We start from the raw sequence: 18,007 nt of genomic DNA on the forward strand, positions 1-18,007 counted from the left end.
GTTGTTGATGAGGCTAAATGAATCAGAAAGAACACAGCTATGTATACAAAATAGAAATTCGGAAATCTCATCCTGATGCGAGGAAATTTTATTAGCTGTTCAAGTGGAGAAATCTGCTGTGGAAGCAAACCAACAGCAAATACAGGCCTCCTGAGAGGTCATTTCCCCTGACCCTACACATTTTATTGTCTTTGTATGGCACCTTCTAATGATACCAAATCTTCTAGCAGGAAAATACAGTTTTAGATCTGTCAGGCTAATTTACTGTGGGATTGTGACTCTGCCTTCTTCGGATTCTAAATGTAAAACCTCTTAATGAGTCTTATAAATGTATCGCTAGATAAAACTTAAAATCCACGTTGGAAAACCTGAAACAAAACCCTCCCAGCTATTGACAATATGGAAGCTTCAATTAATCCCATCCTACTTTTATCGTTTTGTATTTTTTTTTTCCACTTCATATATTCTTTGTCAGCTTTTCATGGGAAGAAAAGATTGTCTTGAGAGGATTTTTACTAAACCCAAAATTTCTTAAATGCTTTATTAAACCCACAACCTATGGCTGCTGGCACTGCATGACAGAAAAAGCTGTTGTAGTTTCAGCGTGGCATGTGGGAACCGCAGACTGTCAGGCACGGCTTTTAACACCTCTGGTGTAAGCTTGCATCTCCTCACTAACTTATGCTAACTTAGTTTAAGGGTGCTAAATTTTGTGTTTCAAAACGCATTAGCTCTTTGTCAAAGGGCACTTTGTTACTTCTGGCGTGCTTACACTTGGGAAATGTTTGGGAGCGATCGCTGTTGACGCTTTAATTCAGAAAATTTAAAGGAAATATTTTAATATGGTCACGAGAACTGCAAAACAAAACCGTACAGGAGCCTGCACGGTGACACCGACGGCCGTTGGTCACTCTGGGCACCCCTGAGCCCGCACGGGCCGAGGCCGGCAGATGGCTGAGTCACTGCGATTAAAAACAAGAGGAAAAAGTGAATCCCTGGGCCGCTGCTCGTTGTTCCTGGTGGAGCAGTGGCTGCGGCCCCGGGCAGCTCGGGGCTATAACGGCCGGCCGGCGGCCCCACCGGCCCGGGGCAGGCCGCACCAACGTGCCCCCGCCCGCCGGCTCCCTCCCTCCGTGCCTCAGGCGGCTCTTCCCGCCCGCGGGCCGCCGCTACCGAGCCTCGCCGCCGGCCTGAGGGCGCCGCGGCCCAGGGCGGGAACGCGCTCCCCTCAGCGCCGCCCCACCCCGCCCCGCCCCGCCGCGGCGCCACCGGCGACCCCTCCCCGCCCCGCAGCACGTGACCCCGAGGGAGGGGGGCGCGCGCCTGCACCTGTCAGTCAGCGCGTCACTTCCGCCAGTTGCCGCCGCTACCGTTGGGGACCCCCCGCTCGCGGAGCGCGCGCTCGGGCGACGGAGCGGCTCTGGGGACGGACGGCGCCCGGGTCGGCAGCGCGGCGGCCGCGGCTGGACGGCGGGGGCGGCCGAGGGAGGAGGCCTGCGAGCGGAGCGGAGCGGCGAGGAGAGGCCCGCGCTGGCCCCCGGGGTAGGAAGAGGCGGAGGAACCTGCTGCTGGTGCTGAGGACGGCGGGGAGGGCGAGTCACCCGGCAACGGTGAGGGGGGCGGCGGGGGCGCATGCGCGGCGCGGTGCGGGCCGGGGTCGCCCCTCGGGGGCGGCGGGCCGAGGGCCGGGTCGCGCTCCCGCCTCGGGAGGCGGCGGGTGGGGCGGGGAGGGTGTCGCGACAGGCTTCAGGAACCTTCTGGGAGCGGCGCGGATCAGGGGCGCGGGAACTTCCTCGTCTGGGCAGCGGAGGTGGCCGAGGCGGGCGCGCTGCGGGGCTGCGGGGGGCAGAAGTTGCTAGAGCCTCTCGGAGGGAGCTGTCAAGCGGGGCGTTCGTTTCCCAGGCTGCACTTGTGTCGGTAGGACCTTCGAGGCAGCCCTGACAGCCAGCAGGGATTTCTTGGCTCCTTCAGCGGAGTTGTCTGCCGAGCCTGTTCCTCCTCCCACGGTGGATCAGCCTTATCCCCCCCGCGATGGGACTTGGCACGCTGACAGTATTAGCCTAGCAGCTCCCTGCCAGCAAAGTTGGTTCCAGAAGTTCCAGAAGGGTAGTCGCTAAGTCTTCAGTGAGGACGAAGGCAACGCTGGCATGAAGAATGCTGGCTTATGGTCTTAATGCTCCAGCCTGTGACCAAATGTATCTTCTGAGGAATCTGCCCGTGTGGGCTTCCATTATTCATGGAAGCTCCTTAGGGATTTAAACATTCGAGTGTAAATGCTTCTTGCTACCAGAAAGTTGCTTTAACACGAGATGCTCCAGTGTTAGGGTACTTCTTCCAGGTTTGAAAAAAAAAACCCAACCCTCCCAGCAACAACAAAAATTATAATCAAATGCCGCAACTTGAACTTTTACTACACGTCTCTTTGAGTTCATTGGTCTGGCTGCATTTCAGAATTTTAGACAAAATTTGTTACTGCTGTCAGGCTCAAGACATAGACTCAAGAAATATTAAATGAAGAAAGTAAATGCCATCTAATCACTCATGCCTGTTAAAAAAAAAAAAAACAAACCGAATATGTCAAAGCCTACACGTTTATTTTTTTCAGGCATGTATTTCTGAGGGTCTTCGGAGATGAAATAGCATGTGATTTTGAAACAAATTCTTTGAACTGGATTAGCATTTGGGTTTGAAGTTTTTCTGTCTTCTGTGCAGTTTAATTTGCCAGCATAAAAAAAGCTAGTTTGCCTATATTATAATAAATTCAGCTGTCTTGTTAGTCCGCTTGGTTTTTTTACTATTGCTTGTTACTAGTAAATCGCTTTACATGTTATCTGTTGCATAGATTTGAAGGTATTTAGAATCTTTTTTTAATCTGCTTTGTCAGTATATATGTTGTTTAGCACCATAGGGATCCTTTCCTTCTCTTGACAACATCATAATAAGGAAACAAATAACCTCAGTGTTTTGAAAGCATCAAACTGGAAATTTACAGTATTATTTTAGAAAAATCAATCAAGTAGAGTGCCTCATGGTTACATTTAAAAGAAGTTCATTAGGAGGAGCTCATGATAATTTTAATGCTTGCAAATTTTGACATGGACAGCATGTCAAAACATCTGAGTTTGGCAAATGATAGGTTTTATCTGCTCAGTCTTAGTCAGTTTGGGCTTTTCCTGTATGCGCTGCTTGTAACATCTGAGGGCTTTCTAACAGCTCATTAAAAGACTCAATCTAACATTTTTCATGTGCATCTCATAATATGAAACCTGTGCAAGCAGTGAAACTTTTCTTTCTAATGTACATAACAGCATGTTTGCAAAAGCAGGTGAGGCTGAAGAAATATTCCATGCCTTTGGAACAGACATTACTAAGTTTTGTGAAACCCTCTGCTTTTTGTCTGTAAAGGCTTTTTGTGGTGTTTTTTTCCTTTTCAAATACTCAGCCCTTTGATCTCTGGTCAAATGTTTATAGCTCAGCAATGATGCCCTTTTCTAGGGCTCATTAGAAATTGAAACCTGCCAAGTCTGAGGTGATTTTTTTAGTTTGGATTTTTTTTTTTTTGGGGGGTGGGGGTGGTTGTTTTGGTTTTTCCCTCCCTGCTCCCCTCCCCAAGAAGCTGCAGCTCTAAGGAAGAGGAAGTGATGTCGGTAAGAGAATGCCTTCAAGTTGTCCTTAAATTCTCTGCGTAACACCAGATTATTTTCTGCTGCCATGTTAGCACACAAACCAAAATTCTACTAGCCATTGGGATGAGTGAATTGACATCTTGCAGGGCAATTCAGCTTTTGGATCTGTAAGGATGAAAGATGGTAAACCTTTTAACTTTTTTTCTTGTGTTGTAGACCCAGTTATATAATTATTAATTCAGATATGAGTACTGTTACTTAGGAACCAAAAAAATAACACTTCATCCAAATCATCTGAGGAGGAGATAGAGAATTGAAGGAATATTAAATCCTCTATGAAGGACTCTGAAAGAGGAGTATTTGTTACTTGTCATGCAGTTTTTAAAGTGACAGATGTATCTGTTATTCAGCAGAGAGGCTGTATGCCTCGTCAAAACTGTATTCAGGCAGAGAATACAAGAATTTTGCATTGCTATCTGTAAAGTTAGTAAGATTGGGCAGTTAATTTTTGAGTCTCCTGCTGACTATTGTAAGTTATGAATTTTACCTGCAAAAACTTTGAGAGTAATGATTAGCTGTCTCAAGGCTTTAGTAAATGCAGATCGGCTTTGCAGTTTTGTACTGGCTTCAGATCCAGCTGTTGGGATTTGTGAAAGTTCAGTCAATTCAGATGAATTCTGTGTATTCTTACAGCCTAAAAGAGAACGTATTTGTTACTGCAACTTCTGGGTGCTTTTTTTTTCTGTAGAGCTGATTTGTTTTGAAGTCTTAAAAAACAGTTTAGAAGGTGATTATGGTGCTGAAAACCTGTTATGTTTGCAACATATGGGTGGAGTCATTCAGTATAAGAAAGGGGTAATATTTTGCAGCTGGATCTAGGACCATATTTTGATTATAGTGAAATGTATGGTTGTATTGTGATAGTACCAAACAATTCTGTTCTTACTGTCTCTCACCTGTGAAGGTGTGAAATTTTATCCTGTATATTTGTCTTTAAAGGAGGAAAAATACGGCAAACTTGAGCTTAAAATAAAGATACTGCATTATGTTTGTGTTCAAACAGCTTGTAACAAAGAGTGTGGTTGCAGAGGCTTTTTTTTTTTTTTTATATCGAGAGGTTTAAATGGTTTATTCCCTTCACTATCTGGACATTTGTAAGGACATTTGGGTGGGGCAGCTGTTGGATGTGGACAGAGTATCTGGTGGGAACCCTGAAGCGATTGTCCAGGTTCCGGTCTCGCTAGCTGCTCTCTTCATGTGTCTCTGCTGTTCAATGTTCCCTGCAGTGTGTTCAGGATTAAAATTTGTGCTCAGCTGTGTAGGATAATAATACTTGGACAAAATTGAAAAGATGAGAGCTGGAATCCTATGAATGTAGTTCTTTCTTCCTTTATACTCATTTTTAAGCGTGTATATTTGAAAGGTTTTTCCCCCTTTTTGCCGAACTTCACATTTCATTAAATCTTTTGTTGTCTTGTCACTCTTTTAATGTAATCAGGTTACCCAATTTTAGTCTGCTATGTAATGTCTAACCTTGTGATTTCTGCCGGTATCTTCAAATTTGGTCATGATCAAGTTGTGACAAGAATTGGTTGTGGAGGAGACCTCATTAGCAGTCTTCTCTTCCCACCCCCCCCTTTCCCCCCCCCCCCCTTCTATTCAGAGAGTCATTGCTACAGAATTGAACTCTTCATTGAAATGTCTTACTCCTTCAGTGGGGATGCTAAGACTGCCCTTTATTTTGGTGGCACATGGTCATCGTTCTGACAGAGGCAGTGTTTCTGCAGCAAATGGGCAATGTGTTAAATTTTGTAATGTTTTGAGTTCCAATGTGTATTTCTGCTTACCTGTTTGGGAGGCGGAGAAACAAGCTGATGATAAATGTATGTAATAGGATAACTTATGTATAATAAATTAAGTGCATTATATATTTATAGTTTGCTTTTTTGGTGTCTCTGAGGTAGCTTAACTTCTGTTCCAAAGTCTGTCTTAACAGCAGTGACAGTTGTAAAGCTGTTTTGGTTTTATAATGTGAACCTCTCAAGCTGCATAGTTTTACTGGTAATTTCTTCCTGTCTGTTACATTACTGTATTTATTATAATGCCTTTGCAATTAAGTTCTGTATTATCTGATGTAGTGGCAATTATACATGTGTGGTTGGTGGAGTACAGCTTTACTTTGGGGGGAGGCAAGTAGGATGAATATAATTAGCTGTTACACAAGATACAAAAGCCTTTTTATTTATTAACTACTGTTGTTAAGAATGTGATGGGATCTGTGTGAGCAGGAAGTTTCTTTATAATTCTGCACATGTGCACTGGCAGCAGCAGCTGAGAGCAAATCTGGCAGTGTTCAGTGGTGGGTGTGAAGCAGTGAGCAAACATCTACTTTTTTCTGTTATCGCTGATGGTTTTATTTAATTCCTCTTGCTACAATATAGTTGTAGAAGGATTATGAGGTGCTGCAATGCTGTTAAAAAGCCTTTGGATTTTATCTAGTAAGTTAATATAAAATGTTACCTTTGCATATCAGAACGCTTGAAAATCAGCTAACATTTTGATGATCTCTCAGGTTACTCTTTTAAAATGTAAAAATTTTTTGGAATGTCGCTTAGTTAAGTCACTGTATTTGAGGCTTTACTGATGTTACCGCAGTACAGTTGCTAAACGCTTAATTCGCTTCTTAAAATTTGAAGTTTTATAGGTTTATTTTTTCCTAAATTTAGTCTAACTAAAGCCTGCTCACTTTTCTGCTTCTCGTGAAGAGGTAGGTAGGGTATACCTCTTGTGAAGATCTGTGTTTGTTGATGGGCTTTTTCAGAGAAAGTGTAATCGGGTTCTGTCAGCTGAAATCATAGACTGAACTTTAATGACTGGAAAATTAATTAAGACTACGGAAAACTAATACTATGTTTTTTTTGGCTTATAAATTTAAAAAATAAAATCCAAAATTCTATCAATTTTAGTAATATGTTATTCAGAGGAGCTTTCAGGAGTTGTTTTATTTCCTTCCGTGGTATGGACGTAAAGACTTAATTTGAACCGTTCTGATTTGTAAATTAGAAGGCTTGCTACCGCATTTCCAGGAAACAAAACTCGCATTACGATTGCACTCTACTAAATCTGATGATGTATTTTTTTCTGTGCTTTTATTTGCTTTGTCAGTATAACCAGTATTTTGTTAGTTATTTTCTGAGGCTATCTCAGAAGCGCCAGTGGCAGATGATGGAGAATTTCAGCTAACTGAGCTGTGGTCTAGTGTGTATGTGTGAGAGAGCACACGTGTGAAGGCATATATATGCAAGTAGTGAGTTTATTAATTAAAGAGCTGGTGTTCATGCTTCTATTGACTCCTTTTGTGATTGTGTGCAAAACTGCAACAAGCTTGTTTCCTTTTGATTCCTATTTAACCAGAAAGTAAATGTGTCAGTGAGGAGTTAATAATTGTACTGAGAAATGAAGGGAGCAGGAGAGTTGCATCTGCTTGAAAAGACATTTATTCTAACATGGTTTCCTTCAACACTGCAAGTTAAATTCTGTGGTTATACCTATTTTAAAACATGCTTTTATGGGGGTGGGGAATGTATTCTTAAGAAGACCAGCTTGTTAAATTTAAAATAATAACTGAGCACAATTGCCTGATTTGCCAATCCAGACTTTTGACTGAAATGCCTTTCAATAGCTGATTTCGCTGACAGCTAAAAAGAGGAAATCTCACTTTAAGAATCTGTTTTAAAACCAGCAAGAGTAGCTTAAAACTTTCTTTCTTTAAATGATTTTTTTGACTACTCATTTATTAATAAATACTTAAATGTTGCTTTAAAATTGAATATTCTTTTTACATGGAGGATATTCCGTGGGTCTCTCTTAATATTTGAGCACTTGTACAGCTCTGCATGCTTTTAACTGCGCTCTCAAGACAAGTATTGTTTGTCCTTTTCTGTGTTCTGAGTTTGTGGTAGTTTGTTTGCTTAAAGCTTGGGGTGGGGTTTTTTCAGTTTTTCTTTATGCTATTTTTTTTTTTTTTGATTTTCCTCCAAGCTGTCTGCTGCCCCAACTTGGCCATCTTTTCAATATTGACTGGATTAATTTGACTGAGCAAAATACTCTATTTTTACTTGTTAGCTGAACAAAAGCTGAAAGGCTTTTTTTGCCCAAAAACATTGCAACCGATGGGAATGGTAACAGTAATATGAGTATACAAATGGCATAAAAATCGTCAGTTAGTGTCCGTTGTTATGGTCATGGCATTACATTAAAAAATTTTAAAATCTGTTTCCTTTTATATTGATAGAATTTAAGAGCAAAGAGCGGAGTGCTTGTTGCCAGTTTTTAAAAAACATAAATTAAATAGTGTGTAGTACAGCAATTGCCAAATGGGGCTGTATGTTCTACAGCGAGCTGGTACGAAGTTTCCCAGGCAAGCCTCCTTGCTCATGCTCACACCTGGCAGCCCTGGCTCTGGATGATGTCATTACAGGAGGAAAGTTTCTGGGATTCCAAGTTGGAATCTGTGTCATATGTTTAGGCCATCATTTGAAATGCTTAAAATCCATTATAACTTCAAACATTTCAAATTGATCTAAAAAAATTTTTTATTTGGATTTGAAAGTAAGTTTACTATATGCACCCAGAGGGACGTCAGAGGTTTTGTTTAGTTATAAGTAATACATTCTTTTTATTTATCAAATATAGTGTAAGATATCAAAAACTTTGAGACACCTTAATGTGTTTGTGGAATTTTATTTGTAAATAAACCTCTTTGTGTTGCAAAGAATGAGCATCAATCCTCTGTGTACTGAAGGATGTATGTGTGTTCAGTTACGACCCTGCGTGCAGGCATGTGGGTGGCTCATGGGGTAACAGCTCTGCGGACGAAAAAGCCAAAGCCAAAGTCTAAACTTGAAGTGTATTTCCTGAGAAGTAGAGACAAGTGGTTTTGTTGCCCTATAACACTTTTTTTCTTTCTAAAAATCTTAATTTCGTTTTTAGTTTTCATATGTTACAAAAAATCACTAATGATGTCTGCTAATTCCACAAAGTAATATATTAAAAACAGAGCAGGATGGCTGCCACTGTTAGCTTCGTTTTTGGCTTCACAGATGATACGAATTTCTTCTTAGATAAAACAAGCAAATAAAATAATTGCTTAAATAGTTGAGACTTATGGCAGAAATTCTACATGCAAAATTGATGTCTTCATTCCTGTGTCATGGTTTCAGTTTGTAGCCTTTTTAATTTTGTTTTTACTTCTTGTTGTTTCATTCCTTTGTCTTAAGGAAACGTGGTGGAGCCCTGAGGACTTTAATTTAAAATGACACCCATATATTTGTAGCTCAGCCAGTAATGTAAAAGCTGAACTAAATTTAAGTCTAAACTTTCATATGTATTCCTCAAATATTAAGTTAGCCATGTATTCTGTGTTTTCTTTTGTGGCATTTCATATGTGGGTGTGAATACTTCTTTAGTTGCCAAGATAAGTGAATGCTATTATGATGGCAAAATGAAACTCATGGTGCTGTTTTCCCAGCAGACTCTATGAAGTACTTATTTAAACAAAAATTCAACCCAAAACCCAGATTCTTTTTAAAAAATAACAGATGAGAGCACTAAAATACACGATACAGAATGAAACTTGGTGTTTTATCCACATTTAAGATTCTTGGACTCAAGATGTTGCACAGGACATAGTATAGTTTTTTCAGCCTCTTGTAAAATTGTGGTGTAATATGTGGCCACAGTGAGGTGTATTTTTTTTTTAATTTTCTGTACTTAAAGTTTTGTAGCTTAGGGGATCTTTGTAAATGTTTGTAATAACAAGGGGTGGAGGTAGATTGAGAAAGAAGCAACCAGAATGTAATAAAGCACAAGCTAGTTGGTTTTGTTGGGGTTTTTTTTGTTGTTTTTTTTTAATTGGGTTTCTCCTGATAGGACTTGTGAAGCATATAGGCTGTGAAATTGGGAGGGGGAAGCCCATGTTCAAAAGGGTCAGGATAATACGGGAAGAGTAGGAACAGTTGACTGAAAGGATCTGCCCCTGTTTTCTGAAGTGTTTGATCATAGCAAAAAAAACCACCCCAAAACCACCCCCCCCACCCCCCCCCCCCCCCGTATTGCTTAGTATTTGTAAAAGACTCTAGAAATAATTTTGAAGGTTATATATCTTGTCCTAGTTTTCATACGTGTCTGCATTGAAATGGTGTATGTCCTGAGTCAAGGGATGGCAAGTAGGAAAGGTGTTGCTCAATATAAAAAGTGGAGATATAATATTTAATGATTAACAGTTTCTGAGCCAATCCTTCAGTTTTACAGTGTTGGAAATAACAGGAAGTAAGACTCGCTGGAAGTCAGATAAGTCAAAAGTTTCTAGCTTTTTCTAGACTGGCTAAATATCAGATGCATTGTATCACAGCCTGTGAAGATTGCACCAAAGCCTGGACGAAAAGGCAAAAGACTTAAATGCTCTGAAAATAAATTTGTGTGTATGATATGTTGAATTGTGTGTGTCGATAAGGATGTGTGTATTGGACAGGGTGAATATTAGGCATTCGCTAATTCTTCTAGGTGATGATAAGCCATATAAAACTTTCAAGTAAAAAGTTGGGTTGTAAATCCAGTTTTGCTCTAACAATGAGACAACCAAGCTGTTTCAACTGCCTTGTTATGTTGCCAAGCTAGTTAAAATAGAAGTCTTTCCTTTTTTCTTTTTTTTTCATGTCTCCTGAATGAAATTAATATTCAGGTAGCCTATTTGTTTGTAGCACCTGGTGAAAATGGTTGTGCTTTTATGTCAGCTGACTAAGTGCAAAGTTATATTTGCTAAGAAAGCTGCACCTCCAGATTGTTCATTTGGTGCTGAATTATAAAAAGTGGTTGCTTATAATTTGCTGTTTTTATTAGGTGATGTTTGTTGAAGGTTTGTTTGTTTGCTTTAGCAAGGGAGCCTGAAGCATTGTTGCAGATCCAGAAAGGATTTTTTCTCATCTGCTGTTAACCCCACAGTACACTAACATGAGTCTGTCTGGTTCATTGTTGACTTTGGTAGAACTTGAGAAAATAGACTGTGTGCATCCTCGTGTTTTTAAAATCGCATGATATATTAGGATTGATTGAAATGTACTTGCATGCAAAGATTATGTTGACTATCCCTTAATATAGCAAAATAAAAAGAAAAATGTCTGGGCATCATCATAAATTATAGGGGAGTCGTGAACTGCAACTGCTTCGCTGTTGAAATCTGTCAGACTCTTAGTAACCAAGAATACACAATTTGATTTGAAGATGATTGGTTAAAACAAACACACGCACAAAAAAGTAAAGCCTGTTGAGTGGAACATAACCCTTTATTTTCTGTTGTCAACTCACCTGGAGTCCTGATCTCAAACCAGGATCCACTTGCATGAGACATATAGCAGATTTGCAACCTGTGTGTAAATACAATATATGAGATACAGATGATAAAGAATGGGAAAGATTATTGGTCACTATTTCTTACATCAATAGCTTGTCAGGTTACAAAGACTTAAACTCTTGTAAACCTGAAATACCTTTTCCTCTAGGCCTCAATGCGAGAAAATTTTGAAGAGGAGGATGAAGCAGTCTTGTTACAGAGCTTGTGGCCAGCTCCCTTAAAACATGGGTGCAGTTTGAGCAGGACTGGGATCAGGAAAAGATTTATTCAGACTGTTGAAAGAACTCTAGATTCCTGGTGTCATAGGGTAAAAAATGGTCTGGCATTTGGTACTGAAATGAGAGTAGTAGGTTTTAAGGACTTTGAAAATGAAGTTTATTTGTTCTGATGTGAAATAGAAGCAAGAGCCAATATGGGGGAACAAAGAGAGGGAAGGTGCTTTTCTCAAGTCTGTCAGCTGAATTCTCATACTGATCTTAAATTATGAAACAGAAGGTTTCCTATGTATACTTTAAAGCCAGGGAAAGCCTTTTTTATTGTCTGGGTTTGGTGATCTGTGCTGTGTTTGTGTGTGTATGAGAATGTCACAAGCTAGTTTTGCCCAGTTATAGTTACTTGATTTGTAATTAGAACAGATAATGGGTGAGCTCAGGGGACTGAGATGACCTTTTGGCTGTATCTGGATGTTAAATCGGCTCCATTGTGTCGTGAAACTGCAGTTTAAATTTTTGGTACCACAGAAAACCAAAGAGGCTGTTACTGTGGTCCATAGCTATTTTGAGAGCTGAGAACATGAAAAGTGTCCAGATAATTGGGACTGTCAAAGGTGGGAAAACCTAGGGGAAGTTGCTTCCTGTATCCAGATCTGATTATGACTTGGACTTTGAGCTGGCAGTTAGAATACATTATCAACTTTATAGAAAAGGTGATCTGTGCTGCTGCAAGCTGCTTGACTCTGTGTTGTTCCTTAGTTAGGACTTTGTTTTTGTTTGTGCCATTTAAAGATAGTATGTTAAACCAGTGCCCTCTGCTTTAAAGACAGTGAGTTAAGCCAGAGATCCTCCTACAAATTTTATAGCCATTAGATGTTTTCATATGGTACGTTCTGTAAAATACTTCTGTCTCATCTACTTAGCCCTTCATGATTCTTTGGAAGAATGAATGAATCTGAAAATTATTTCATAATTGTTAAGGCTAAGTTTGGTTAGCTCCTAAGTGAAAAAGGGGATTTGCTTTTGTGTGCTCTCCCGTGAGCCATGATAATGTGGTCTTTATGCTGTCTTGTTCAGAACAAGAAACTGATGATTGACAAGGAGAATTCCTCAAACGTGATGTTTAGACTTGTGACTGGGTTTAAAACTGTTGAAAACTTTATGATCTAATAATATTTTCCTTATTTTCAGATTAACTGCTGAAGTACTGATCGAGTTCTGCTATTCTTCAATGAGGAACTACAGGCTGATCTTTTGCCATAATCTTAAACAACCATAAATGACAAAGGAATGCTTGGTCAGTGAGGGCAGCTGGCGCAGAAAACGTTTTTCAAACTCGGCTGTTTAAGTACTCTGAGGTTGGTTTCTTACACTACTTTACTCTGGCTGTTAAAAAAACCCAAACAAACAACAAAAAACAACCAAGAAAGGCAGTATGGATTTCAGTATGTCTAATCTGGTAGAATTTATCAATCCATGAGTAAACACAGAATTAAATTTGGTTGCAGTGCTTTGACAGTATGTACTTTGTGTTTTATGTGCCATCCTCTATGAAACCGTTGCTTGCATTTAAGCAAGCATTTTATTTATTTATTTCTTTTGAAAAGACAGTTTTTTCTTGTGAGAAGAAATATTTTGGTTTTGACAGGATAACAGTTTAACTGAGTGACTTATGCTGCCTTTGGTAATACCTTTGATATCTATCTAGATCCTGTATCAAGCAAAGACTTGCAAGTGAAGCTTGGGCTTCTGTGTGATAGGAAGAATGGTATCACTGAGCATCTAGAAACTGGGTTTGGGGGTTTTGTGTTCATTAAAATTTTTAATTTGATGCAGGTGTTGAAAGCTTTATTGTGTAGACAGGAAAATGACAAATATATTAGAAGTTGGTTGCAGTGCAGTTGTGTATCACAAAATACTTAATCAATTCATGTAACTAAAACCTGGGGTTTTCGTTTGGTGTGATCCGCTAGTTTAATTTCCTCTGGAGAGGCTTTTGTGTTGGATTTTTCAAAGCCTCACTGATAAATACTGTCAGAAAAAGTACTGAAGACTCTAGCTCTCCCAGAGTACCTTAGAACCTAAGTAACAATGTTGTAACTAGAATTTTCTGAGTTTTCTTTGCTCCTATATATATTCTTATTAGTCCTCTATTGAGGATTGAACAGAACCCCTCAGTAATAGTAATTTATCTAGTTAGCTGTATTTAGAGTCATTACAGAACTTCTCATTAAATCAGTGAGCTGATTGAGAGAGACTGGAGAGTATTTGCATTAAGTAATTAAAGTACATCGTGTTACAGATCAATACGTTCAACAGTGTACACTGAAGTATGATTTTTGGTTTTAATTCCTCTTTATTTGACAGAAAAGACAGCTTTGATTTTTGGCTGCAAAAAGATATGAGGAAGAGCTCCTCCCCTTCCTTGAGTAACTGCAACTCTGTTCTTGCTAACAAAATATTTGGAATTCCACTTGATGAGCTGCAGCAAGAAGGGCAACCAGACAATGAGGTTCCATTCATAGTCCGCCATGTTGTGGACTATATTGAGGAACATGGTATGTATTATCTTGCTGTACTCTAAATAATATATTTATCTGTTATTCTTACAGAATAGATTGTGGTTTTTGAAGAGTATTTGTTTTCTTAAGTTATTAATATTTAATTGGATATGGTTTGGGTTGCTTTTTTTGCTGATACACACTTCCTTTATTCCTTCTGTTATGTTTGACTATCACTCTTTTCTAGCTGGGACTGATGCAGTCAGCTCAGTAGGGTACTTCATAGGAAATGGTGTGGTTCAGGTACTGCTAACATTTACCTTATTACTGTATTGTTAGCTGGCCATAAGACTGTGTTTTCTGAGAGGAGGACTGCTGGAAGTCTTGCAAAAGTGTTGTCCAGAAGGTCTTTCACTCAGTATGTGAATTGTGCATATCTGATTATCAGTATCTTCTGATATTTTTGTCCAGACTAGATCTCAAAGTTTATTTCTGCAAATTCTTTCTAACTCAGGGGGTCTGGAACAAGAAGGACTTTTTCAAGTCAATGGGAATGCTGAGACAGTGGAGTGGCTTCGGCAACGATATGATAATGGAGAAGATGTGGACCTGGTTAAAGAAGCAGATGTACCCTCAGCTATTAGCCTTCTTAGATTTTTTCTTCAGGAACTTCCAGAGCCAGTTATCCCAGGCAGTTTGCACATGCATTTGATGCAACTTTCTCAAGGTAGTAATTATTTTTGATTTAGTGTATTTATTTTATTAAGAGTAAAAAGCAGTATTAAACTGAGATTTGTAGTGGCACTAGGGTGTCTCTGGTGTTCTGTGTGATAAAGTGTGTATCAGGAGGCATTCAAATATGTTTTCTTAGCACAAAACTCAAATAAATAGGTCTTTTTTTAGGAAACTCAGTCTGAATTCAAAGACACAGTTTAGCCATCATGCAGGAAAATAGTGAAGCTGCCATGTCTTGCTGACTAGTTCTGAATATTCCATGTTCTTGTGCGTGAATACTGCGACCCTGGTCAAAGTCACTGGAATCAGTTTGACAGTTTCCCACCACTGATGCTTTAAAAGTTCTGGGGAATGCTTTTGTCTGTTTTTGTCTTATTTTCTCTGAGTTTCACTTATTCCGCCTATGCTTTCATGGCACTTAAAGCTTTTGTCTACTAGAGAAGAGATCTCAAGCCCTATACTCATGTCATATTTGCTCTCCCGCTGTGAATTTTTGTCAGCTTAAAATTCATTTGTGGGAGGAAAAAACCCAACCCTGTCATCCCCATATTGTTGCTAAGTATGTTTTTTCATATACTGTAAAATCTTGCCCTTTCAAATCGACACCCGTATGCTGGCATAGTATTTTCTTTACCGATTCCCAACTTGTCTATCCATAGCCACTCTCCTGGGTCTTTTGGCCTCTGCTGTGTTGAGTGGTGTTGGAGTTGATTCATAACTTGACTAGTAAAAACACTCGTCTCGCAGCACTACGTTAGCGATGTTCTCAAAGGGTACGTCGAGGTTGGCGCTCTGCACCCTGTGACTAATGAGGGTTCTTCTGGTTGTCACTCTGCAGGAGTGTTGCTCATTTTCCAGTGTCAGTTCGTATTTCTCCAAGTGCTGGGCTTGTTTTGATTTGCAAGATGCATGTTTTTGTTTGATTTAATTTTCTGTTGTTGAGTTTATTCCTGATAAGAGTTGGATAGTGCTTACAATAGTCCTGTTTGTTCGGAGTGGGAGTTGGTTTGTAGGATGAGTGAGTATAGCATAGTTTTCAGATGCTGTTACACTGTATTTACCAAGTGCTGAAGTGGAGGGTCATCTGCAGCAGTGTGAAGCTCCTTCATTTTCCTTCCCTTGGTAGCCCATATATCCTGAAACTTTGAATGTGGAGTAGCCGATGAGTAGAGGCTGAACGCTGATGTACAAGGCACGCAATAGCCTTGTGCTGGAAACAATTTTTGGAAGCTAATGTACAGAGAAGCTTCTTAAGGTTGAAGTTCTGTTGCTTGTTTGTCCTGGGCAGGAATGAGATGCTGGATAAGGAATTTCATTAGTGATATGTCTGCTGTTTGTTTTGCGATGCTAATGTCAGGGTTCGGTGGACCCTAAGGAGGTAGTAAACTTGTTTTGTCTGTTGTTTTTTTGTTGTTTTTTTTTTCCCTCCTGAAAAAGGTGATAAATGATAAAAGGCTTGTTAAGACAGTAATGCGGAATGCAGCTGGTTGCTCAGCTAATGCTGCTATGTGCCTTGATTTGCAATGTTATCTATCAGAACTGGGGGAGGGATTGAGGTATAATCGCTTGGTGTGACAGAGTAACTCCTTTCTATGACTTGTAAAATATAGTGTGAAAATTGCATTTTTTCCATCTTTGATTAGATAACTGTGGATGGATTTGGGTTGTTTGGGAAGAGTGCTGTTCTTCAGCATGCAAGTCCCCATTTAGTTCCCTTTTATTAAATATACAGAGAAATTTCACTTGCAGCTTATTGTCTTTACTGTCTTTTTTTAAAGTGTAAAATGAAGTGATTTCAGATTTAGTTAACTGTACCAAGGAAATCAAAAGACATAAACCTTTAAACGTTGTTTCCTGATACTAAAATTATGAGTTTCAGTTTCCTCTACTCAGGTTTTGGCTTTTGATATTTTGCCTCTCTGATAAGAGATATCTCAGTTTCCAGAGTTAAAATAGCAGCTGCATTTTAGGCAGAGGAATTGCTTACGGAAATGCAGAAGGTGGTAGTAATTTTGGATCCATATGTTACTTCTGGTATTTTCCCTCTATAGTAGGCCTTCCATATCGTTAGGTTAAGCTTAGTTCTCAAAACAACTTAGTTATACAACAAGATGTGGCCTATATACATCTCCTAAGACTCATTCCATGCAGACCTAATGGTGGTTCCTTAAAGGCAAGTGATTTTGGTAATTACAGTGTGACTTTGACCCCAGTGCCCTAGGCCATGTGTCCCAGAAGTGTGTATCCGTCGTTTACTGTTAGACTTCAGTTACACATAAGAACGTTCTTAGTTTGCGTCTCTGGCTGCTGCTTAGAACCTAAATTTTGGGACAGACTTGTTAGACAAAACACCTATATGTGTATGTGCAAGGTGGTGGGTCTATCACCTCTCTCCCTTGCTCTCTTTCACAAAGCAGACCTTCAAAAAGAAAGTATTTTTTTAGTTTCTCTTTTGCTGCTCTGTGTCCTAAATGCATTTCTAGAGTAAAAACTAACAATAATGTATTTGTGTTATTGTGTTGAGAGAACTGTTTTTCTGTGCCTTAAATACTATAGATGTTGACTCTGAGCACATGAAGCTCTGCCCAGTTACTCTTTGGTGTTACTGTATGTACACAACAGGGAAGACTTTGATATTAAGGACTAGGATGTCTCAGCTCTCATCTAGAGAGGCAGAGTGACTGCTCATCATCTTCAAACCTCCTTTTCCCTTTCTAACTGATCTGAGAAGAGTTTTCAAATGCACGAGATAGAAGGGGAGGCCAGTTAGTGTCAATTCTTTTCCTGTTTTGCTTTCCTGATACTTCTTTTATATGGAATTTCACTGTTAGGTACAAACAATTGCAAACTCTTTTGAACCTTGTTGCCTGTAAGGCATACTGGTAATATAACAACTGAGATTTATGGGGAGATATTTTGATGAAGGATATAGTTAAATGGGGGGTGAGAATGAGGAAGTTTTATAGTGATCCTTTTTCAGGTCTGAAATTGAATCGGCAAGCTACAGGCTAAGTACGTGTTAAAATGATTGCATTGACATCGCTTGTATTCATCAGTGAAGTATCATAAAAGGAAGTAGAGTGTTGAGAATGGGGTGCTTGTAGGGGAAAAAGTGTCAAAGCAGCTTGTCTGAAATGGGGAGAACTTAACTAGCTTTTAAGTTAGCTCGCTATCTCTGGAGCTGTTGCTGTCGCGAGCTCTCCTGCGAAACAACCGTTATAGAACAGTGATAAAATGAAAGGGTACAGGGTTGCTAGTGCTATGTGATCAGAAACTTGTGTGAGCATTAATCGGGGAAAACATGCTGAAAACTACTGATCGGACCTGCAGAGGAGAATGTGGTGGAAATCATTGGTTTAAGTTGTCAATTTCTGCTTCTTTAGAAGAAATAATTTAATTTATCATTAGGGAAAGCAATCTGATGGTACTGTACTATGGAAACAAGACTGGGGAGGGTTTTTCTTATTTTTTACGTTCCCCTGTCTCTTCACCACCCCTCCAAACCTCTGACATCATTGAATA

At 39.7% G+C, this 18,007-nt stretch overlaps 1 protein-coding gene across 3 annotated transcripts in view; it reads left to right on the forward strand.

Annotated features, from left to right (window-relative positions):
* Nucleotides 1–1,366: 1,366 nt before the first annotated feature.
* FAM13B (family with sequence similarity 13 member B) overlaps nt 1,367–18,007 on the forward strand; it is a 51,301-nt gene continuing 34,660 nt past the window's right edge. For 2 of the 3 annotated variants that reach the window (XM_074916493.1, XM_074916495.1), the window contains exons 1-4: nt 1,367–1,610; nt 12,441–12,607; nt 13,617–13,807; nt 14,265–14,477. In XM_074916493.1, the coding sequence (XP_074772594.1) occupies nt 13,651–13,807; nt 14,265–14,477 (370 nt within the window). In that variant the 5' untranslated portion in view covers nt 1,367–1,610; nt 12,441–12,607; nt 13,617–13,650. The remainder of the gene's footprint in view (nt 1,611–12,440; nt 12,608–13,616; nt 13,808–14,264; nt 14,478–18,007) is intronic. The other variant, XM_074916494.1, reaches the window with a different exon arrangement.

Source organism: Athene noctua, chromosome 12, assembly GCF_965140245.1.
Source record: "Athene noctua chromosome 12, bAthNoc1.hap1.1, whole genome shotgun sequence".
Classification (NCBI taxonomy): domain Eukaryota; kingdom Metazoa; phylum Chordata; class Aves; order Strigiformes; family Strigidae; genus Athene; species Athene noctua.